The sequence below is a fragment of the Coloeus monedula genome (genome assembly GCF_965178545.1).
Source record: "Coloeus monedula genome assembly, chromosome: 16".
NCBI classification, from domain to species: domain Eukaryota; kingdom Metazoa; phylum Chordata; class Aves; order Passeriformes; family Corvidae; genus Coloeus; species Coloeus monedula.
This window is the reverse complement of record NC_138796.1, coordinates 4734905-4758487: the sequence shown is the minus strand read 5'-3', so window position 1 is coordinate 4758487 and position 23583 is coordinate 4734905. Positions and strand designations below refer to the sequence as shown.

Here is a 23583-nt window from a genome sequence, read left to right as displayed (position 1 = left end):
GCAGGACAGTGCTGCCCTCCCAGGTGTTCCTGAGGTCACTGAAGTGAGGCTGGGGCAGTAGGAAAACATTCCTCACCCGCTCAGTGCATGGCCAAGGGTTGGGACACCACCTACTCTTGACTGTGGGCAATGCAAGCAGCTGGGAAGGGTACCTGAGGTTTCCATGCCTGAGTTTTCCCAGCTCTCTGGAGTGAGCTCTTGGACCAGGGCAGACCTCTGGGGGTTTCTCCCACCCCTTCTTGGCCTGGGACATACAAATGTGGTCTCCTCCTCTGTAACTTGCACTTACACTGTGGAATAGTTACTCTCTCCTACCCAGATGCACAGCTGTGGTCAAACTGGTTTCTCAGAGTAGCTATGAGGAACCACCACACCCCTCTTGTTTATTTTTTTTTTCTTCCTCTGGGAAGAAAAGCCCAGAAGAGCATTTTTGACCACAATGATAGAAGCTGCTGTTTTGTGAGAGCCCACAGATTTGTCCATGCTCTCCAGCACTCTTCCAGCAACCAGAGATGCAGGAAGATGCTCGCATATCCTGCCCTGGCACAGCCCAGTTATGGAGCTGTTGTCCTTGAATTTGTCAAACCCATTTTGGAAGCAGTTTTGTGTCTGCTGCCAGGCTCTGGGGCAGTGTTTCAGCAGTTCACTGCCTGATGAGGAGCTTCACAGTATGTCAATAGAGTGTGTTTTCAATAAAAGATGTTTGGGAGAGGGATCTTCTGGATTCTCATACCAGCAATGACCAGCAATGCAGGATGAGGTCGCTCAGTCTCTGCTCTGGTTTGCATGGGAAAAACTCACATAAAGTTCTAGCACGTCTTTAATGAAAATGAAATGATAAAATTGGGATAATACCTACCTCATGCTGCTCTTGAGGGTTAATTAATGTTTACAAAATCACTTTAGGCCCTGAGATTTAATTGAAGGAAAAATATTACCATATAAAATAGCTTTTTATGCAGGCACTGCTATAGGGTTTCAGCTGGGCAGAGTGCCGTGGCAGCCAGTGTTAGCACATGTTTTACGACATTTATGGTTGTGAGGCTTCCTGTAGTTTATATAAAAATTGTCTCTCTGAAATCACAAATGAAACATCAGTGTTTTCCTCTCGCTTTGAAAGAATATTAATTTACCATCTTAGGGCTTGACTGACTATTTAAACTGCTGTAAATACAACTTCCTTTGAGAAAAAAAGAATGGAATATCTGTTCCCTTGCTTGGGATGAGCTGATATGACTTGCTAGCGACTCCACCTTTGGATGCCATGGATGCTGCTGGCTCAGATGAGCAATAAATCAGGCTGGCACTGGGTGTCCTGAAGTAGTTTAAGGATGTATTTGGGTGTTCATTATAATCTCCTGCTATCAAGAGATTTTAAATACAGCTATAAAACTTCATTTCTGGAGTTAAATTTAAGTGTGGAAAAAATTAAGTGTGGAAGTATCAGCCAGGGAGCAAGTTCTGTTAAGTGGGGTGTTTCTGTGATTTTGTTTCTGGATTTTTATTTTTGTTTGTTGTTTCTTTGCCTTGTTTCAGGGTTTTTTTTAAAGATGGAGTAGCAAGAGAAGGAGAAACAACACTGGGTTTGGCTGCCTTCAGCTGTTGTTCTAAAACCTTGTCACTGCATAAATGTCACCTTTTTTCCTGCTGTAACATCTTTTGATTTCACAGAGTGGTACAGGTTGGGTGGGCTTAGGGGTTGGATTAGTTACTCAATGTGCTTCTGGTTTTTTTCTGCCCCCCAGGGCGACTACGACCCCAGCAGAACCAAAGTTCTCCATTTCAGCATGAACCCAATGAGTTTGGCCAAGCAGCAGCGCAAGGAGGAGCAGCAGCAGCTGCAGGAGGAGTGTGAAAGGCTGCGGGAGCTCGTGAGGGTGCTCGAAGGAGGCGGCTCCATCTCTGGGAATCTGGAAGGAGTTGGGGGTTTTCAGTCCCCACAAGAAATTGCAGGTAGGCTGCTGGCTCCTGGTGCTGGGGATGCATTTATTCATCCGTGTTGCCAGAGGAACTGACTGCAGAAGCAGATGGAGGCATTGCAGACAGTGTGCTTGATGGAGTGGTTGTATGGAAAATGAACAAAGCTGGGTTGATGCAGGAGAGAGTGAATGTGTGGTGGCAATCCTGTGGCTGTATGGTAGAGGGTGGGTGGTAAGGCTAAATAATAATAATTCATATCATTTTCTCATGATAAATGAAATACCAATACAACAGCCTTCATAGGCTGGTGCTGCCGACAGAGTGAAAGGAAATATTTCCTTCCTTTCAGGGCTGGTTTAGCCCTTGAGGTAGTACAGACAGCAGGAAATAACTTTCGTAGCTGCAGGGAAGCAAGTGGTTGAAATCTTTTCAGACCTGGCTTAAAACAAATTAATATTGTTTATCAGTGTATATGTGCCCCATTAATCACAGCTACATTCAATACTCCGTGAAAGCAGAGTACATCTTTCACCGAGCTAAATACGTTTCACAGAATCTGTGGCACTCCTGTACAGTCTGTCTTCCCTTCACATACCTGAGTGAGATGACTTTTTAGCACAGTTACCCCAAAAATCAGCACCTCCAGACATACTCTCAGACTCTGAAAATCAAGGTAAGGATATCAATAGCCTGACCCATTGCCTGCAACACTGCAAGGAATCAGGCAGAATTGAGTTTAGCTGAAGAGCCCAGGAGAACTTACTGCTGTAACTCTGTCATGCCCTCAAAACAATTTGTTAGAGAAGAGAAAAATAAAAGAGAACTGAAGGTCCGTGTGGAGCTAACCTGGTGTGTTCCAACTGCACGTACATGGTCAGTGTCTGGAGGTCAGGATCCTCCCTCATATGAGGCTGAGAGAACAGAGCTTTTCCCAAAGGAAATGAGTGCTGGAAACTTCACACCCACAAAAGGGCAGAGCCCTGGTTTAAAGAAAATGCACAGAAGAAACCATCTTTCTTTGTTATAAAACCAGAATTCTCGGGAAGTAGCTTGTCTGTTTTCCCATCGCTCAAACAATGGCACTTTATTACTGCCGGGAATGTGTTTGTTCCAGCATCTCATAGTGGATTATGGTACTATATAGCCTTAAAAATATGATGGTGAGAAGTGCAGATGGGGTGGTTTATAAACTGAAGAGCTCACTGGATGTCACGAGTAAGTGACAGTTCTGTCACTGCTGTTAGTGGGTGCTCTAACAGATGCAAAAGCATGAAACGCTTGGCAAACATTTAAAAAGACCATTATCTGTAGGAGCTTCCAGTCTCAGGCCCCCACTGAGCAGTTCTTGGGGCTAGTTCTTGCATTGCAATTTGAATTCAAAATGCACCAGGTTCTAGGGGCTGAAATTGCAGTGCCCTTGTCTGTCCTCCTGTCCCCGAGTACCAGGCACATCTGATGCTGCAGGTCCAGGGGGCTGACAGGGCCCCCTGAGCCCAGGGAGGGCAGGGGCAGAGAGGCTGCAGAGGTGAGGTCAGCCCTGTGTCTCTGTCACTGATGAATGAACCTCTGGGGTATCATCTGTGGTAATTAGACCATCTCTTCTGGGGGAATGTGTTCCTCACGTGTGCCTCCTGTGATGTGTTAGTCAGAATTATCATTCTGTTGCCTTTCCATGCAGTTGCTTTTAGCTGTTTGTGAGGTGCCTCTGTGCTGGGATGTTACCAGGTTTGTCATTAGCTCAGAAGGGATGCATTTTTAAAGTTGTTTTCTCTTCTGCCTTTGATTCCAACAGGAAAACAAACAGCTCAGGGGGTTTCAGGGTGTTTCCAGCCTCATGTATGTGATGCTTTTTTTTTTTTTTTTTTTTTTTTCCTTTTACCCCAGTCCCAAGCTACATCATTCTGACTTCTGGTGACCAGCTCAGGTGGAAGAGAGAATCAGGTGCAGAACTTAGAAGGGTGGGAAGTACTTCATTGTTGTTTAGCACAGTCACAGGAGGGCCCTTTGGATTCTCAGAGTGCCTATAAGTGCATCTGGAAGTGGTTCTTGTAAACAAAATGGGGAAAAGCTGTTGTTGAAGGATGGAGCAGCCCTGTGGATGACTCTCTTTGAGAACAGGGTGAAGGTATAGGATGCCAGGTTATATGGAAAGATCTTGGGCATTCTTTCTTGTATTTCACGTGCTTGTATGCATCACTGTCATGCACAGGGCAAATTGCCATAAATACACCTAAACTCTCATTTCTGCTGTGAGAGCATTCAGCAGCATGGTCAGAGCATGGGGACTGCAAATATTGGGATGTGAAGAGATGCTGAGGATGTTACAGTGCTGACCACAAGGTTACTGGGTTATTCTGAGCTGGCTTTAAATTGGCCAGTTGAATGCCAGATTTGGCCTCCTTGCTGGAGCAGGGAGAGCTCCTGGTGGGTTTGGGGCCAGCTGATCAAGTGTGCTGTGCAAGCTGCATCCATTTCTGCATTGACTCCATCCTGCATCTGCAGTATGGATACAGCAGCTGTTCAGCAGTGGCTTAACAGCATGGATTCGTGTGGCCAGAAAGCTCACGCTGTCTCCCTCTGTAAGACATGGAAGATCCAGCTTTTGCTGTTTTCTTAGCTCTGCCCACAGGAACAGCTGCCACATGCCTTCTGCTTCAGTGTATTTTCAAGGTGTGAAGTGGGGAGCGTGTGGCAGAAACTCCCTCTGCTCTGTTTGTCACTGTGCAATTGGCTACCCCGGGAGGGAGGTTTGTTGTGCATGATGAGGGAGTGGATTTCAGTGAGTTTTGTGAAGCTGTTTCTGTACAAAAATAACAAGAATTGGAGTTCTTCTTGCACCCCTTTCTGCCAGCTGCAGTCCCCATCTGTCTGTTTATCCAGCTTATTCGTGTGACACACGCAAGAGGCAAATTCAGTTCTCTGAGCTTTTGAGGTGGGAGGTCCCTGGTGTCAGAGTAGAATGGGTGAAGAGAGAGCAAGGACAGAGTAGGAAGAGTGTGGATAAAAGCTGGGAGGACAGCAAAGGTCATATGTAAGTTTGCATTTTGCCTTTAGACAGATAGAGGTAAATGTAAGATTTTATTGTCCTGTTTTGCCATATAACCTGAGTGGATGGTTGGTGAGGAGGGATTTGGGTGGCCTCCAGCCAGCCAGGTTTGCTGCGTTCAGCAAGCTCATGTGATATGCAACAGCTATGCTTATGGTTCACAGAATTATAATTATACCAACCAAAAAAAGGCATTAAGGACAATGATGTTGATGATTTTGATAATAATGTGTTGGCCATTGTTAAATCCCTTCACTGGATTGGAGTGCAGCACATTCTTTCTGATCATATTTCCGACTCCTGCGTAGGTAATAAGAAAATTATTACTGTGGACGTTAAAGCTCATTAAATGTGACTCTATTAAAAATCAAGGTTATGCTGGACTTTAAATCTCTTTGAGCATAACCGCTGGAGGCTGCAGCACAGCCTGGCAACTTGCCATGTGGTTCAGTGGTCCTTTCCTCTCGTTGATGCCATAATAGCCTCTGTTCAGACGGGGACCGATGGAGAGCTGTAACAACATCCCGTCCTTTTCCAACATACAGATTGGCAGTGCAGGCTCGTGGGCTGTTAACGGGGCAGGGCCGTGGCCACCGCCCTCGGGGCGTGGGCTGGACCTCTGTGGGTGTTGTGTTCCTCTGCTGGGTTGTGTAAGGGCAGGGAGCACCAAGGTCAGACAGCCATCTGGGGAGGGGCTCCGAGTCCTCCTGCCTCGGAAACAGGGAGCACAGATTGTGACAGCTTTGGAAAGGTGGTGCAGGGCATTGCTGCACAGATTTGAAATCTGTTCCAGTGCTGCATTTCCCTTTCCCGTGCTCTTCACACCTTCCCCCCACTGCCCCTTCTGTGTTTCAGTCTACATCTTTTTTTCTTCCATCTCCATAGCTTTTCCTACTTTTTCCTGTTTCTCTCCAGGCCATTTCTGTTTAGATCTTCGTTTTTTTTGCCTTGTGGGGTCCTGGTGGATATCTTGAACTCTGGCACTGCTAGAGATGGATTTGGGTCTTCATTGCAAGTGAATATGTAGGTGGCAGCTAATGGGAAGCTGACAGAAGTAATGACTTGTAGCAAAGCACAGGTGAAAATGAGAGACAATGTTTCAGGTACTCCTTATCTCCATTTGTGTTCTTATCTTAAAGGTAGTGTATCTGGAGGTAGGAATGGATGACCTGTGGAAGCTGGTTCCTGACTAAAAGAATGCAGCAATGCAAATTTTCCATGAGCTCTCACGATTTATTGCTATCCCATAGCTACACTGGAGTGTTCCCTTCTTCATGCAGCTTCTCCCTGTGAGAAAGAGGAAAAGTGCTTTTAATATTCTTTCTGGAGAGAGAGAGGCTGGCACCCCTACCAGGAAGGAAGATGGGGAAATCAACTCTGATTTCAGCCATCTGTGGAGAACGTTGGAACTATTTTCCCGACCATAATCCCACCAAAAAGGAAAGCTGTTCATCCATCTTAATGGTTTCAGTGTCCTTTTCCCCTTGTTAGGGAAAAAGTAGGAAAAGGGGGTCCTTGGTGAAGGACTGGGGAATCTCACTCTGAGGCAGGTGTTTGGCCCTAGCAGAGATGCTACACCTGGTGTTCAGCAGGGGCTGTCCCCACCATCACAGCCATGCCAGGGCCTTGTAAAAGGTATTTAATTGAATTTAAATTGGGTAATGAATTAATATTAAAATAATCTAATCTTGTTGAAGTGACAAGCCAGAGACGGTAAAATTTGTCACTGTCCCAGTGTGCTTGTGCTTCTGATGGATGTGTTTCTGAGTACAGAAGGTGACAAAAAAGGAGCAGATGGAATTTAAAAGTTGCCATTCTCCATCCACAGTTGGCTGAGCTGTTGGTGCTTGGAAGCCTTGGTGCTTCCTGCCATCTGTGTAGGGAATCCACACATGATGAGGGCTGCACCTGTGGGTGAGACCCGAGTCCACCTGAGGGAGGATTCTTCCATGACCTCAGTTGCTGGTGGGTGCACACGTGGAAGTGCAGCCTCCATTCCTCACTTTGTGCCAGTGGCTCCCAGCATCCCACTGGTCAAATGGGGTTGTGCCAGGTGAGTGCACAGAGGGCAGCTCTCCTTCAGTCTCATCCTGCCTCTTTCTGAAGCACAGGAAGGATTTGTTAGGTGACCCTTCTCTCACTTTGTTTAACCTGCCAGTTCTCCTTCACTCGTACTGAAGGAATTGCCTTCGTTCCAAAGAGACACAAAGGTCCAGGGCATTTGCTGCCTTAAATGTTAGGGGACTTCAGTTAAAAGCAGGATGTTAGCCTTTGTGCCCTGCCTGTATCTCAGTAAATTGCTTTCTGCATATCCCAGTTTCATCTGAAGTTAATAAAGAGCTTGACTTTGCCTCTGGTGCTTTGCTGTGTGCTGATGAAGGTCTGTCCTCTTTCACTCCAGAGATGGCCATGTATCCTTGATGGGGGGGAAGAAATCATCCCCTACTGCTACCTGCATCTGAGATGTTGCATAGCATTGGTGTGCAAACCACAAATGATAGAGAAAGCAGCACAAGGGATGAGTGTTATTAGCAGCAGTCCTGACCCACTGGGAGCTGCCTGCCCTCCTGTGCTGACTCCACAGCCTCCGTGGGGCACTCCCTCCAGCTCTCAGCTCATTCTTATTATTATTGTTTTTATGGTGCTACTTTCTCTTCTGCAAGACATTTAGACCAGTCTGGGACCTGAATAGTATATTAAGAGTGGGAATAAGCTGATAGTTTAAATAGAGCTTACTTGGATTTCCTTCCTTTTTCTCCATATCCCTTTGTCTCAGCCCAGTGCTAGAGATAGCCAGGCGGTGCTGCTAAACATACCTGTTCTCATAAATAACTCTAGCAGAGTCGTGATCTCCTATATTTCATATTGACAGGGTTACAGTGGTTGGGGGAGAGTCCCTAAATGGTGTCAGTGGATTTGGGCAGTATAGCCATAAGGGGAAAATACCTTGAAGGTTTTGTGTGTTCTGATTCAGCAACAGTGGCTTTGCTAGTAAATGTTCTGCACTACTGAAGTCACTGCAGGCACCTATAAAGAACCAGGTGTCCTGGCTTGAATGAAAGTCCAGTATCTCAAGAGGGCTGGAAGAAATGTTCCGCAGTTTAAAAAAAAATTGCTTTAATCGTATCTAGTATTCATCATCCAGAAAGATTCCCAAGGGTTTTTTTGAGCTAATACAGATATGAAGTCATGCAGCACTGAGGATATTGCAAGCAGTGTGCCCTGCCTGTGGCAAGATGCCATGAGTCTGTTGAACAACCAGAGTCTTGCCCCGAGCTCGGTGTAATCTGTGTGCTGCGAGCAGGCCAAAGGTTGCTGACCGAACAAACCCCCAAGGATGCCTGAAGCCTGCAGCTTCTTGTGAAACTGGGATGGGAGGTGCCACTGAGACATTGCTGGAACTTTCAGGCTCTGTCTGCTGTCCAGGGAGGCAGAGGTTTGTAATAAATTCTGTAAAGTAGTTCTCTTGTAGCTAGTGAATGTGTAAAACTCGGTGACAGTCAAAGGTTACTATCCAGACTATACTTAGCCTACACAAAGAGCAAAAAAAGCTGCAGGATTTCTTCCTGCCCTCCTTTTCTACCAATTGCACATGTGAAGTTCTCCAAGAACTCAGTATTTCTGTTTTTCTAAGAGACAGCCTGTGAACCCACATAATACTTCCACAGCAAGTCCTACAAGGGCTTTTTAAAAGCAACTTCTACCCTCTTGCTAGGCACTGTGTAAAAATGGATTACAAAATATTTAGTAGAAGTAGCAGCCTTGTTCCAGAAAAAAATGAAACCATTTTTACAAGGATAAAAACAGAAAAATAAGTTGTGAGAGAGAAGGAAATGGAAAAGAAAATAAAAATGCATATGTGATGAGGGGCACCAAATTTAAACACAACTGTGACAACATCTGCAATGGTTTCTGTAGCAATATGAGGAAGGGAGTCTCCCAAGGGAAGATTCTCTGGGCTTATTGATCCTGACTTGAATTTGGGTGTAATGGAAATGAGTAGCACTGCAAAAAAATACAGCTGAGGAGAAGGCTGCTGGTTTCCTGGGCAAATGCATTTTCCTTACTCGGTCCTGACACCATAAAGGTGTGGTGTTACATGAGGAGGAAGAAGCTGCCTTTGCTGAGGTAGGAGGGAAGGTTGGAGGTAGCTAATGTCATTATGCATGGGCAGAGAGCAAGGTTAGAGGTGACTTCTGGGAGCCGATAAATCAAGAGAAAATGTGTAGAGAAACCTGGGCTTACAGGGAGTATTCTGTCTCCTTCTGTATGTGGCTGTGAAGGAAAAACTGGTGATAGAAACAGTATTTTTAAGCCTGATTACTCAGGATTCCTGTTCCCAGTCCATCAGTAGCTGAATGAAATACAAAGTGACCATGTGGAAGAGTTGTTCTCACTACCAGAAGTAACCCCCAGAAGTAGCTGTGCTCCTTCATTTCTACCCAGGGCATGTTCAGAGCCCTTGAAAGAAGAAAAGTCAATGAGCTGCAGAAGTATCCAAAACCCTTCTGTGTTTTAGCTCCTTCCCACCCCCACAATCCTTGTAAAACACCATCAGATTTGTACTGTACAGAAACTGCTGCACAAAAGGTAACACTGGTCGTGGCCACAGTTCTTCTACATCCCTCTGGTTCTTCAATATCCCCCTGTGCTGATGGTTTCTTTGTCAACCAGAGACAAGCCAGCAGCCTGTTGAGCTTTATTGTTGGTAAACTTTGGCATTTGTGTTTTCCTGCTTGGATATTTGAGTCGAGCTCTCGTTGCTTGGTTGTGGCCTCCTTGGTGGCTGTGTGACAGCTGGGATGCTCCTGCTAGGTCTCTCTAGTCCTGGAGGGAAGGAAATGCACTGTTATCTGCAGCTGCCCTTTGGCTCCTGCGGGGCTGTGCTGTGAGCTGCCTCTGACAGAAGTTTGCATCATGGAGCAGCTTTTGATTAGGCCTGATGTGCCACAAGGCCTCTGGATGTACACAATTGAAAATGCTCTTTCATTCATCAGCAGGATTGAGAGGAAAGGCTTGTGCTGATGTCTCAAATTGAGGCCGACACGATTTCCCTGACATCAGAAAAACCAGCCTGCCAGCGTGGCGGAGCACTCCGGCAGCAGAGAGCCTCAGATCTCTGCTCTGCATCTTGTCAGTGTATTGTTTCTCCTGGAAATTAAAGCCTGATGCCTCTGTGAGCCAGCAGAGTGGTAGAAATCCAGTGGAGGGACTTTGCAAGGGGTGTCAAGGATACTGGGAAGTCTTAAAAAGCCTTGTGCTGGCAAGGGGAACGTCCCCTTGGTTGGGGGTGGGGATGTTTATTGGATTCAGGAAAGATTACAGGAATGGCAAAACACTGAACTTATTTACCCTTTCCCACAAGATGGTTCTCCTGTTGTGATCAGGTCATAAGAGGAAAAAACTGACTGATTTTGCAGGTTTTCTCTGGAGTCCTCGTGTCAATTTGCAGGTAAGTATACGTGGCCAGGAGCTGAAATCTGATGGTCTTCACAGGATAAATCAGGGCTCCTTAACACTGAATCCCAGACGAGGCAGGGGGAATGTGTGGAGACTGAGAAATAAAGTATGTCTCCTTGTACCACATTTTAAAGGGGCAACGTGCAACTAAAATTTGGAAGCCAAAGGATAACTTTTGGCATGGGCTGTTTTTCTGGTTCATCTCCCTGTCTCTGGGAAGCTGTTTTTTCTGGGAAATACTGTTTTGCAGCTGAATTTCCAGTTTTTCTTTTCACTTATGCTGATTATTTAGGATCTGTAAATGAAGTAAAATAAGGTTCGATATTTCAGAGCGACGGCTGTATTTAAGAAGTTTATATTTGATGAGTAAGTTGATGACGTTGCATTATGTGAATTTGATGTGCAAAGTTGTCACTAGAGTATAAACATAGTGACAGCAGGACCAGCAATTCCCAGCCTAATCAAGTAAGCAGAGTCACACATTCTTTGAGCTATAGCGTAATAGAGACTGATTTACATATTAAAATGAGAGAAGCTACACAGATCCAACAATTAAGTTGATATTTTAATTGCCTAAAAGTCAGGAAATTCAAAGTTATGTTGCCTGCATCACTTAATTTGTCACCCGCATCCATTTGTGGTATTTTCAGTGACTTTATTTGGTACAAAGCTAATGTGGATTTAAATACATTTAATGTTAGCTGTGGATGAAAGGAGAACTTTGGATTTACTGAGTTAGAAAGCAGACTAAGAGAACTGAGGATTCAATTATTGGTCTGTTTAAAAGTAGTACAAACAAATTCCAGGTAATTCCTTTCTTAATATTCTAGTGGACATGTTGGGAGGGAGAGAGAGGGAGCTATATTCAAGTGCAATGAAAAAAATTCCCATTGATCTCAATAGACCTTGAACTGTATTCTGTAACTTCTTGTTTTCTTTGTAAGGAATAAGCTTTATGTAATTGCAAATTCACACAAATGCACTAGTAGCACTAAGAATTACATCAATATATGGATTCTGTCCTTGATGTTTATGCTGGTTTCACAGGGCGGATCTTGCATTCAGATAAGCTCTCAGTATACAGCTCCCTTATCTCCCCATGCTGATGTTCTGATATATGAATGCTTGTTCCCCGTGCTCACAAAAAGCTATTCACACGCCGAGTCTGACGATTTTTTTATAATCCTTCTTTGAATTAGACTACAAAAAGAATGTGTTTGAAAAGGTTAACTAATGGATACATTTTTCTCCCTGATGAGGAAAAGAAAAATGGTGAAGTGCTGAAAAATGGTCAAGCGGAGTTTTGATCATGCTTTTCTAATCAAATACATTCTAGGTGGTGAACAAGGAGGAAAAACGTTAATCTGTAGTGGATTTATTTGGAATGGAGAACATCTATTTGGAAAGCAATCAGCATACGAAAGCACACACTTGTAATTACTTTACTGTCTTAATCATGGCACTGACATCAGTACCATGATGTGGTAGCACTGTGATATCCTTTGGAATGTGGTGCTGACAGAAGGATGACAGCAGGAAGGGAGAAAAACCTGTCTTAGCATCTTCACCCCTATCGACCTGGCTTGCTGACACCCCAGTGTTAGGTCAGTAAGTCGATGCAGTGCTCTCTGTGCTGCTGGCTGTGGTCTGGGCACCTCCTGCTGCTGGTGTGGTTCCGTGCCAGGGAGGCAAAGGCATCGTTAAATCATAGCAAGTCCTAAAATGCAGGAAACTCTTGTCTGCCCATCAGGGATTTCTGAGCATCTGGGAGCAGTCTATTCTTTACAGTAAACTAAAGCTACCTGGTGTGGTTTGTGTGTCACAGCACTGATGCATCTTCCCTCGTTATTGTAGTGTTTCCGTGTTTTCTGCATTTTAGTGCCAGCTTGTCTGGCATCTCCACTTAGGAGCAAGTCAATCCAGCTTCCATTAGGGAACAGCATATTCATTCTTATATACATCCAGCTCAATGGATGAAAATCAAACAGATGAAAGGCTGAAAATGAGATCAGATTCACAAATTGCCTTTTCATTCTCTGGCTCCGTGTGCGTTTCTGTCTCAGTTGAACAGAAGAGGCTCGATGGGTCCTGTTGGAGGACTGTGGCATGGGGGGGTTCTTGGATAGGTGTGCAATGTTGTAAAGTTACTTTCTGCCATGATCAGACACCATCATAGGTGTGCAGCAAAAGTACCTAAATTAAATACATCAGAGGCTTCTGTAAGGAAGGGCCGGAGGCGGCAGCAGCAGCACCTTTGCTGGGGACTGCGGATGTGTCATCAGAAATCTCTCCGCTGGTGGCATCAAAGCGACCGTGCAGATCTGAGACATTCAGCAAAGGCTTTCTGAATAGGCTGGTAATGATGCCGGCATGTGATTCCCCTTTTAGACTGCCATGCTGCGATGCCTCCCCTGAAACGAGGCAGGATTCAGGCGAGGGGAAGTTTCTGTCTCATTTTAGAAAAGCGATAAAAATAAATCCCGAGTTAGAGCCAGTGATGTTAGAGCTGCGTAGCAGATGTGGGCTAAAGGCGTTTCCATCGTCAGCCACCATGGGAAGGAACTCCAGGTCAGGTTGTTTCCACGATGAGTCCCTTCCTCGCTACGTGGGCAGGGTGCTGATGCGTTTGCAAGCTCCCTGCAGAACGTGTTTGGACTCCCATGGTGCTACAAGCAGTAGCAGAGATTACTCTTCGCTTCCATTTCAAAGCACTTCTTTCTACTACAGGATCCTTCACATTTTACAGTGAAAAACCCCAGGAAAGACGAGGGGAGTATCACCCTGTGCTTCTGTTCCAGAGTCCCCAGAAAATTTTTGGTGAAGGGAGGAATTTTAAGCAGAATGTTCCCACATATGCAAAAGCTTCATCTGCAAGGTGATGTCCTAAGCCAAATGGAGAGGCTGCTTGCAGCACTTGGGAACAGATTTAAAGCTAATGGCATCTTAGTTACGCCTCAGGTAGCTCAGAGCCCTCAGCTGCTAACCCCAACAGAAATAAATAAGGATAAAAATTAGAACCAGGCATATCACACCTCCTGCAGCATCTTAAACGCTGCTGCTCTCCTCTGTCAAAGCTGGAGTGAGCCAGGCTCATCCTTACAACCAGGGCAAATAAGCAATTAGCAAGAGGTACAGAAATAGTGTTTAGGAAGGTATAAAGTTGCTCTGAGAGCTATTAAACACCTCTCCTTGTTTTGCTCATTGTTTAGAGTGGGAATGTTTGACACTTAACAAAAGCTAATTCTTTGGGTTTTTTTCCCTTTTAATGATCATAATTCAGGGGAGGGCTGACTGTGACAGGCAGGAGAAAGAATTGCCATCCAAGTGAAGCTCTTTTTAATTAGAAAGCCCCTTGGATGATTTAGTTTGCAGTGATTTGAGTGCTGGCTGGCTTGAATGTGTCAGCAGTACTGACCAGCAGGATGCAGTCCTGTTGTGCAGGTTCTGGTTTGCTCTTCAGGCATCAAGAAGAGAAGCTGCTCCAACAAGGAGAGTCTGTGATGAGAGAAATTATAACCAAAGCCAGCCGTGCTCGCAACTTCACCATCTGCTGGGAAAGCTCTCCCTTGGCTGCCAGCACTGGTGGGAGCAGGCATAATGATGATAATATTTTCCACTTCTGTAGCACCCTCTGTCCAAAGGTCTCTGAGTATGCCAGAGATACTAATTAAGCACCCATGGGAGGTGGGCAGGAGTCTCCACACAAGCTTTTTTTGCTTGCAGAGCCTAAAGAGATTGTGGCACTAATCTTTGGGCAGCAATTCCTTCCATCAGGCAGCTCTGGAAGAACTAAAAACGTTTCATGGTGGTGTTAGTTTGAATCAAAGCCGTATTAGGAAAGCAGTCTGGCTCACATTAACCTGCTGGACTGAGCTGATGCTCCTGGGTGGTCTTGTTGGAAGAGCAGCAGAAGCTGGGTCTGCTGTAGCTGGTTCAGAGGTTCTTGTAGCATAAGACTTGGAGTAGGTCTTACAATTTGTGTCCAGTCCTTGATGTGTGGCCTTCTGAGGAAACTGTGCTCTTAAGATCAGATGGAAATCTCAGTGCAGTGCTCTACATGTAAAAAATCATGGAATCATATTCTAGTTTGGGTTGGAAGAGACCCTTAAAGGTCATCTAGTCCAACCCCCTGCAATGAGCAGGGGCATCTTCAACTAGGTCAGGTTGCTCAGAGCCCTGTCCAGCCTGACCTCGAATGCTTCCGCCCACCACCTCTTTGGGCAGCCTGTGCCAGTGTTTCACCATCCTCCCTGTAAAAAAACCTTTTTCCTTATATCTAGTCTGAATTGATCCTCTTTTAGTTTAAAACCATTTGCAGAAGCCCTGCTAAAAGGTCTGTCCATGTCTTTCTCATAAGCCCCCTTTAAGAACTGAAAGGCAGCAATAAGGTCTCCCTGGAGCTTTATTTTAGATAACTCAATCTTTCTTTTTTGTAACCTGCATTTCCACAGACTTCAGGAAATGCATGAATAACACTGAATGGTCCATGAGAAAGGAGTAAGCATGTGACAAAGGGGAAAATTTGAGCACAAATCTTTAATGCCTGTTGCCAACACTCACAGTCCTGGATTGAAAAGTGTGTTCCCGTGAAGAATCACTTAATGTGCTCTTCAGTCAGGGAGAGTTGTCACAATGAAGCTTCTCCTTCCCCTCAGTGCAAGGTATAAAATGAAAGTTCCTGATTAAGACCAAAGATACACGTACTATCTACCATCTCTAGGAGGAAAAATGCTGTTGTCAAGTATCCATTATATGGTGTGTAAGTGTATTTGAGGCTATTAAAGACAGTTATCCTCAGAGATTTATATGTAACAAGTTAGAACGGGGGAGGGTGGGGGAACAAACCCTTGCCGTGTTTAATTATTGCTGGGTGCTGCATGCACTTTTCTCCATTATTTACTTAATCTTAAATGCCAGATGCTAAAGGGCACCAGCATCAATTAACTGCTTAATTAGACTTGCAAAGAAATCATGTAATTTAGTTATAAGCAAATAAAAACCCCAAAACCGCACAGAATAGAAGCTCAGGGCTCTCTTTGCAATCATTTTTAAAGCTCCCTGCATACACTGTTTGCTTTCATTGCTCACTGGAAACTCTTTGGAGCACTCTCTGTGCCTCTTGCCCTGTAGGGAGCCAAGTATCTGGATGCAGCATCTCTTGTTCGTTCTGAGTGGATTTAGCCACAGCTTGCTTTGTTGCTTTCCAAATTACTTTAATAGAGGTTTGGATGAAGGATTTATGTGGTGCCTCATCCTGATCCAGAGCAGAACCTGGCCCTCGCCCTTTCTGTGCTCTGCATCCCCTCTGGTGCTTGCTCTGGGTGCCCTGTCAGGGGAGAGCATGTGCTGCTCCCTGTTCCTCCTAGGAAGGCACATTTTTGTGTTTTGTGGTGTATTTTGGCATTTTAGCGTGCAGCCCAAAAGCACCCTAACTTTAATAAAAAAGCCCTGCTTCCCTCGCCTCAAAACAATAGGAAGCCAGATACTTTTATTCCATTAGTTGCCACTCTTATGAATAAGAGTGTTCACAGGAGTGGAATGCATTTTGTTCTATCAAGGCATCGGACTCTATCTGAATCCTTGTGTTGCAAATTGCTGTAAGAGGGTAATAATAATGACAATATTTTTCACTTTAAGCCCTGGGCTTGGGTATAAGCAAAGTTTTCCTTCTGGAGAGCTGCTGCTGCTCCTGTGGCTCTGGTGCTGCTGTTCTCACTTTGGTATCAGCAGCACTGTCATTTCACTGCCTCTGCAGCATCCCCTGTTTCACAACTTTTGTTTCTTTCTTAGTGCCTGCATGTTGGAAGCTGCTGACATATTTTTTCTCAAGTGTCCTGAAACCTTTCTGAAAACAAGGTGGTGTTCAGCTCTCGAGAGCTTTGTTCTTCCTCTGTGCCTGTGCTGTCTCAACACTGCTCTTTTCCTTTCTGAAAATGCGATCCAGCCCTTACAGAGTTCCTTATTTCTTCAAAGCACTGTATAAACATTATCTAATTAAGTATATATAACATGCCCTACAGTATGGTAAGGGAAAACTGCAGCACAGCATTGAAGTTTCCAGCCACTTGATCCAAAATCAAGTGTAAAATCTGATTGAATCACTAATTATTTTTCAAAATGCTGTGCCTAATGACATGCATCAAGACAGGAAGATCAGAGCTGCAGCCAGAAGCATTGGGAGCCAAGGAGAGAGGGGCTGTCAGGTAAGTTCTGTATTAGTTCTGGAGTTGGTTTGGGTCTGCACACTGAGGTAATAAACAAAACAACAACAAGAAAGAGTTGCTGCAGCTTTTGGATCTTTCCTGTTTTGATATATATAATCAGTTCTACATTTCCTGTTGAAATGTTCATTAAAATTGCAGCCCCTGTGATTATGCAGCTGCCTAATTCAAATCAATGGGGCTCCTGAAACAATTTTGGATATTTTTAAATACTGCTGTAGAACTTCCTTGTTTACAATGTTATGATTAAGTGACTTTTTTTCTAAGTTATCTAAAGCATTAATAAAAATATCTTGAGGTTTTCTCTAATTTTTTTTGTTTGTTTGTTGGGTTTTGGTGGTTTTTTTTTTTAATCTGAGCAGCTGCAAGTAATACAAACCTTGCTTTATGGCTTTATCTTTTACTTCTTACTGCAGAATGTCTTTTTTGGTTGATAACTAAATCAGAAGCCCAATTACACAAGTTCTTTATAATTCCTATTAAGCCATAATTGACTTTTTTTTTGTTTTGAAATCCAAACACAAGTAAATAAAATTAACAGAGCAGCAGAATAAACCTCACTGAGATCCTGAAGATCGTGAGAGGGAGTGAACAAGTGGCTGTGTGGTACTTAGTTGCTGGCTGGGGTTAAAACGTGACAAACAGTCATGCTGGGCTTCCAGCTCACGAGCTTCTGAAGCAACTGTTGATAATGCTGCCAAGAAGATTATAATGTCCAAAGGGTCAACTACTTCAATAGGTCTCATGCTGAAAGGGAGGTAATTTCAGTTTTACTGGAAAGATGCATTCAAGGTAATTTCAGCTCAGGAAATTCTGCTTTGGAATGCTTCAGAGTGATGCCAGGGCTCATGTCAGTTTGTTTATATGGCTTTGGGGTTTATTAGCTTTTCACTTTTCTAATACCTTGAATCCGTGTTACTGTTTGGTACTGAGGCCTTGGCACAATTCTGATGTGTTTAAGTTGCAGACATTACAGGAAAATACCTAAATCAAAACATTGTGGGAGAGAGACAGCATGAACAAGCAGATGTTTACAGTCTCTGACTTCTGTGGTTGAGGAAAAGCAAACACATTTCTATAAAAACTCAATGTGGTAAAAGCGTTTTAGTTGCCTGTAGTTACATGCTTCACCTGCTTACAAAGGTATTTTTCTAGTTGTCTTTTGCTTTTATTACCTCTCTCCAGCTGTACTTATTAACTCCTTTGTTTAACTCCACTTGGTAATGGTCCCACTGGGGCTGCCGGAGCAGGGGAAGAGGCAGAGCTGGCACAGCTCAGGGCTGGATCTCTTGGTCACATCATCCCTTGCTGAATATATCTGCTCAAGCTGGTGCTGCCAGGTCAGGTGTTGGGGTGGCCAGATGTGAACCACTGCAGATGTTTGAGCATTGCAGTGTGGTTCAGCCCCGATGCTCTGACACCAACCTGCCAGCGCTGCTGTCGCAGTCACGTCCCTGATCACAACAAGAGGGATGGTACTGTGGAAACTGTGCAGGTCAAAATTGGTCAGTGCTGGCTGGAGATTGCCAACTGTCTCATTACTGGGTTGAGAAATACATGAAGATTTTAAATGAACCCTTGTTCTGTGGTGCTGGAGAAGTGGGATGCAGTCTGTAGGATCGAGAGGTGAGAATTGTTATTTAGTATCATCCTTTGTATTCAGAACCTATTCATCTATTGAATTCACCTATTGAAAGTTGGAGGTAAATGCTTTGGATGTGGACATAGGAAGTGAATGAGGTGGAAGAGGACCGGAAAGACCAAAGCTTTTTCTTCTTTTTACAGAGAATAGATTTAATGTGATTTGGCCACTGCACCTTAATGGGTAATCCCCACTCTGAGCCTCAGATGAAAAGAAGAAATCTATAAGGCTAGAGATAATGCAGGGGGATTTTGGCAGACTTTTCCCAGATGTAAAGTGAGCTACTGAATAGCACAGCCTTTAAGGCTAACTTTTTCCTCGAGCACAGAGCTAATTCACTGATTTAGCCAAGTTGGGTAAATCTGTTTCTCATTGCTTGCACATCCCATGCACACAGACCTTTTGTGTGTATCGTTTTTTCCTTTCCTCACTTGTTCCTCAACATACACCTTCCCTAGGCCTCTCTGACCTGTTTTGGCAGTGCTGCTCATGCCAGCAGCATGGTCTCCATGGCACTTGGTGTCATTGACCTCAGTGGGAAGAGTCCACAGCAGCAGCAGCAGCGAGTAAAATGTTGTCTAAACCTAAACGTGAAGTGAATCCTTCTTGTGGGAGGCTGCAGTGCAAGAGATCAGGATTCTGTGTGCACTTGCTCCCTGGCCTGGGGTGGATCATTGGAAACCAAGAGTCAAGGTTACCTCAGTGCTGTGGTTTTTTTCTATACCAAAATAATCTGTTTGGTGACTAAGCACGGGATTTTTTGACTGATCTTATTCCAAGCAGGCTAGTCCTGCACTACGCCAGTGTTTGGTGCAGAGATCTCAGGAGACAGAGAGATGGAAGAGTTCAAGCAATGTCAGGAAGCAAGAGGATCTTCCCAACAAGTAGGGCAGGAAGAAGGGATGTAGAAGCTGTGCAGGGGGAATTCAGGATGCAGCTGGAAAAGAAAAATAGTGATATTCTGGAGTAGGCTGTTCTTTGAGCCTGCTACCACAGTTGGTGTGGTGGAGCTTGCTGCAATGAGCGTGTTGGCCTCTCGGGATTCCCAAAGTGCTCTGCCTACTTCACAGCAAAAGGAAATCTGCACAGGGGTTGCTTCATCCACCACTAATGTGCATCCATGGCTAGTGTGAAGTACAGTAACTGCTTAGTGCCACACAGGAACCATCCCGATGGCAGAAAGTGAGAAGTGCCTTTTTAAATTGAAAGTGGAGGAGGCAGAACATGGTTACCCAATGGCACTTGTACAGGACTGATGCCACAGTCCTGGGTCATGCCCTCGGCCCCAAATAAAAAATTCTCTGCCAGGAAAATGTTTTACCTCTTCTGTAACATTCTGGGTCTGAGTTTCTGATCTTCTCTGAAAAATGGTATATCCAGAGAGCAGCGTGCCTCCTGCCATAACCTTTAGCTCATTACTGATGCAGGGAGCGAGTGCCAGCTATTGAATCACAGGGCTGGGACCCAGCTAAAGGTCGGGTTTGTGTCTACGTACATGAAAGCAAGCACAACCTCTTCTTTCCAAAAGCACTGGCACGTGGAAGTGTAAAAGTTCTCATCTGTGAATTCTGCAGCGCTCACGTCAGGGTTGGAAGCAAGCAGACAGGTAGGAAAAGGCAGCTTCCCAGTTGGGGAGGATCGCATCAAGGGACTGATGGAGTTTAGGTGGTGTGGGCACAAGCATACAGCCATTGTTTTTCTCCAGGGTGGAAGAAAATGTTTCTGCCAGCAAATGCAGACAGTGCCTGGAAGCAATTTGAAAAGCCAGGCTGACTCCCATGGCTTCCTGGCCTCCAAGATAACCCTTTTACCTGTGTCCTGTATCCCACTGTAAAGGTTTCCTGCTGCTGTTTTTTCCAGCTCATGCTTAGTTTCCACAGCTCTCTCTCTGCCTCCAGCAGCTTTTGAGCTAACTTTGCACTTAAAACTTCTTGCTTTTTGTAGTTTGAGTTGTGTGATAGAGGATTGAATGCCTTGCATCTTTAGGGAAAGACAGTCTCTCCTTCAAGACATGCATGGACTTACGTATCTCTGCTGCATGTTAAATTGAAGGATTTTGCCTCTGTTATTTGGGATTTCTCAGTTGTTAAAGCCTTTCAATGCCTTTCATTAGCAAAGGGACATTAGGCTGACAGAACCAGTTTCTCAATCTCCCACATTTACTCACCTGCATCAGTTCTGCTGAGCTTAATTTTCATTATAATCCACTGGGTCACCTGTGCTCCATCAGACTGTTCTCTCTAAGGTTTTGTTTCATTAGAACTTTATTATGGAGCTAATTTTATTTTTTAAAGCCATCAAATTCAAGGCTGAGCTATGAATTTTCCTGTTAAACAGGAAGATATCCCAGGTCTGTGCCGTGATTCAGCAGATTCTGTGTTCTCAGGGCTGTCACCAGATCCATGCTGTCGAATTAAGTAGTATCCTTGGCTTCCTTTCCTTTAACTCCTCTATCTGTAAAATGGAGACAGTGCTAATCTCTCACTTGTGTGGCTCTGTAAGGTTTGTCCAGCGCTTCAAAGATGCCAAAGACAATAAAACTGCCAAGCCTCCTTTCACTAACAGGATTGATGATTTACACCCAAAATGCTCATTTTTGTGCTAAAACAAGATCACCTGAAAGATACTGTGGTTGGAACCATCCCAAGGAAGGGGGAGGAGGAAACCATCTGTTACACAACAGCAGAAATGTTTCAGGGCATTTGCCTGGGAAGCTCTGGGTGACGAGTTTGGAATATGAAGGCTTATTTATATGGATGGAGCTAATTTTCTCTAAGTTATTCATTTTTCACTTAGGGAATTACCTAATCTTACAAGAGACTCTAGGAGGAAAGATTCATTTATTCTCTGTCTCATTCAGCCCCAGGCAAGCCTGGAGATGCTCTGCCTCTTCCAGTTCTGCTTTTTTAACTGATTCTATTAATGGAGCTTAAACATTTTCTTCTTCTGGATAAAAAGGGTTAATCTTTCTCATTCCCACTCACCCTTCTCCTCCTCTTTTTCTGGAGAGTTCTTTTTTTGGCGGCTCTGGCTGTTTCTATCATCTTCTCCCCCTAATCTGCCACTATCTGAAGAATTCATTACATTTCAAATCAGAGGCCTTGCTGCATACATTAGCAGGTTTTAATAGACTTGCCACGACTCAAAAAGGAGGAAAAAAAGAGAGAAGATTTAAAACTCTTGTCTTGCCGAAAGCAGACAGATTGACTCAAAAATGACTCAGTCAATAAAAGATGAGTTTTGAAAAGGCTTCCCTCTGCTCAAAGGGAGCTCGTATTCCAGCGAATTAGGTTTTTCTAAGCCCACTGTCAGAAATTAATAATACATATGGCATGTAAAATGGATTTAGCCCTCTACAGCCTTATACAAACATATCTTTGACTTGCTAAATGTGACACGACTACCAGGATTTTCCAGCCTTTATCCCAGGAGTTTGTCATCTCTCCAGAATGGTGACCTCGGTGGAATTTTTAAGCACATTAAAAAAAAATTTGCTAAATGAGATTTTAATTAAGAATATGTTTCTACTTCCCTTACCCTTTTTCTCCACCCAAACCCCTGCTGTCAGAGCATATTATTATTATATGCTGTCAAAATTATTCCAAAGGCTCTGGTTAAAACTCTCAAGCTCTTTGCTTGACTCTTTCAGTAGCCTTCCTTTGAAGAAAGATGCTGAGCCTTCTGCAGAATCTTTAATTTGGGTGTGTTTTATTTCTGCTGCCACAAAAAGGCTTATAAGCCAATAAAATACATCTTTCTTAGGAAAAAAAGAAAGGGCTTCTGTCTTATTAGATCTGTCCACAAGTACTGCGTGATTTGAGTTCTTCCCAGATGGTCCTGCTCACCTTGCTTAAGGTAACTTGAATGTGCAGGTGTGAAATCACTCACCACCCCTGTTTGTTCCTCCATCACACTCCCTCAGCTGATAAGAATAAAAAGTGGTATTAATTTTATCCTCCTTGATGATGTGGCTAGATTCAAACTGGCCTTGTTGTAACCACAGAGAGTGTTCTCTTGAGCAGGTTGGTCCACGCAGACTTCTGGATGGCTGTGGGCTGACTGCGTTTGTCCACCTCAGTTTTCTCATTCTTCCAAATCCCACTATTTAATTATTATATATATTTTTTTTAAGATATCAGAGTGGTTGACTCGGTCTTGAAATCTTTTCTGCATTCTCTCTCTGAAAAATCTTTTTCCTCCACCTTTTTTTTTAATTACTTATTATGAATTACCCTTTAAGCTACCTTTGCAAAGTCACTGCATGTCCTTATTTCCTAATGGATCTATTCTGTCCCCAGCTGTATTATTCTACATATTGGCTGTGGACTTGTGGAATGTCCTGTGTGAATGTGTTGCAGCAACATGAAGTCTGACTCTGGGCAATATCTCCTAGATGATGCAGAGAAACTTTTAAAAACATCAGTGAAGAAATGAACACACTAAAGTGCTCCATTTTGGACCATTATGTGCTCTATGGATGTTGCTTGGGCTTGAAACAAGCGGAGCTCATAATTTTTTTAATATGTTTATAGGTTCTGTGAAAAGTCTGAGCTTAGAGTTGTTGACAGTATGCACCCAAAAGTGCAGCAATAGTGTGTTCTTCTTTCCCACCATCAAACAGAAGACTTGCTCAGATTTTCTCGTGCTTTTCTGGCTCCAAAGAGATCTCTAATCATGGGTGCTGGTGTTTAGAAGAATTTCCATCAAAGTAACAAGAGGCATTTTTCACAGAGCTGAAGGTAACGAGCTGGTTCAGCACTAGCAAAAGTGTTTCACTGGGTAAGAGATTTCTACTTTTGTCTCCAAGGTCAGACTGCTGCTTTTTTTGGTGGTGGTGGTTTGTTTTTTGGGTTTTTGAATATAAATCTGACATCCCAAGGTTACGATCCCAGGATTACATCCCTGGTTCCTTGGGTGTGATTTCTGGTCGGAATGTGGAATTAGCAGCTGCTGGAGCATCACTTAATGGGATTTACTTCCCCCTAACTCCCCTAGGCCAGGTTGGATGGGCCCCTGAGCACCCTGATCCAGTGAGTGCCCTCCCTGTGTGGAACAAGATGATCTTTAATGTCCCTTGCAATCCCAACCATTCTGTGATTCTGTGCAACTGGAAATGGCCTGTCCTCAAAGGACACCCAGGAGAACATCGCCTTCTCCAATGCTGATTTCCCCAAAGAAATCCGTGTGACTGAATCTCTTGGTCTTTCTTGCACAGGCAGGGACCCTACTTACTGATTTCTGTCAAGAGCCATGATAATTCTTCCTTGGAATTCCACAGGACTTCTGCTCTTTGC

The 23583-nt window shown here is 44.2% G+C and overlaps 1 protein-coding gene across 1 annotated transcript in view; it reads left to right on the top strand.

The window, feature by feature from the left end:
- The window catches only part of MAD1L1 (mitotic arrest deficient 1 like 1), a 348417-nt gene that overhangs the window by 224260 nt on the left and 100574 nt on the right, over positions 1-23583 (top strand). The window contains exon 16 of the mRNA XM_082292272.1: positions 1746-1953. Coding sequence (XP_082148398.1) covers positions 1746-1953 — 208 coding nt within the window. The remainder of the gene's footprint in view (positions 1-1745; positions 1954-23583) is intronic.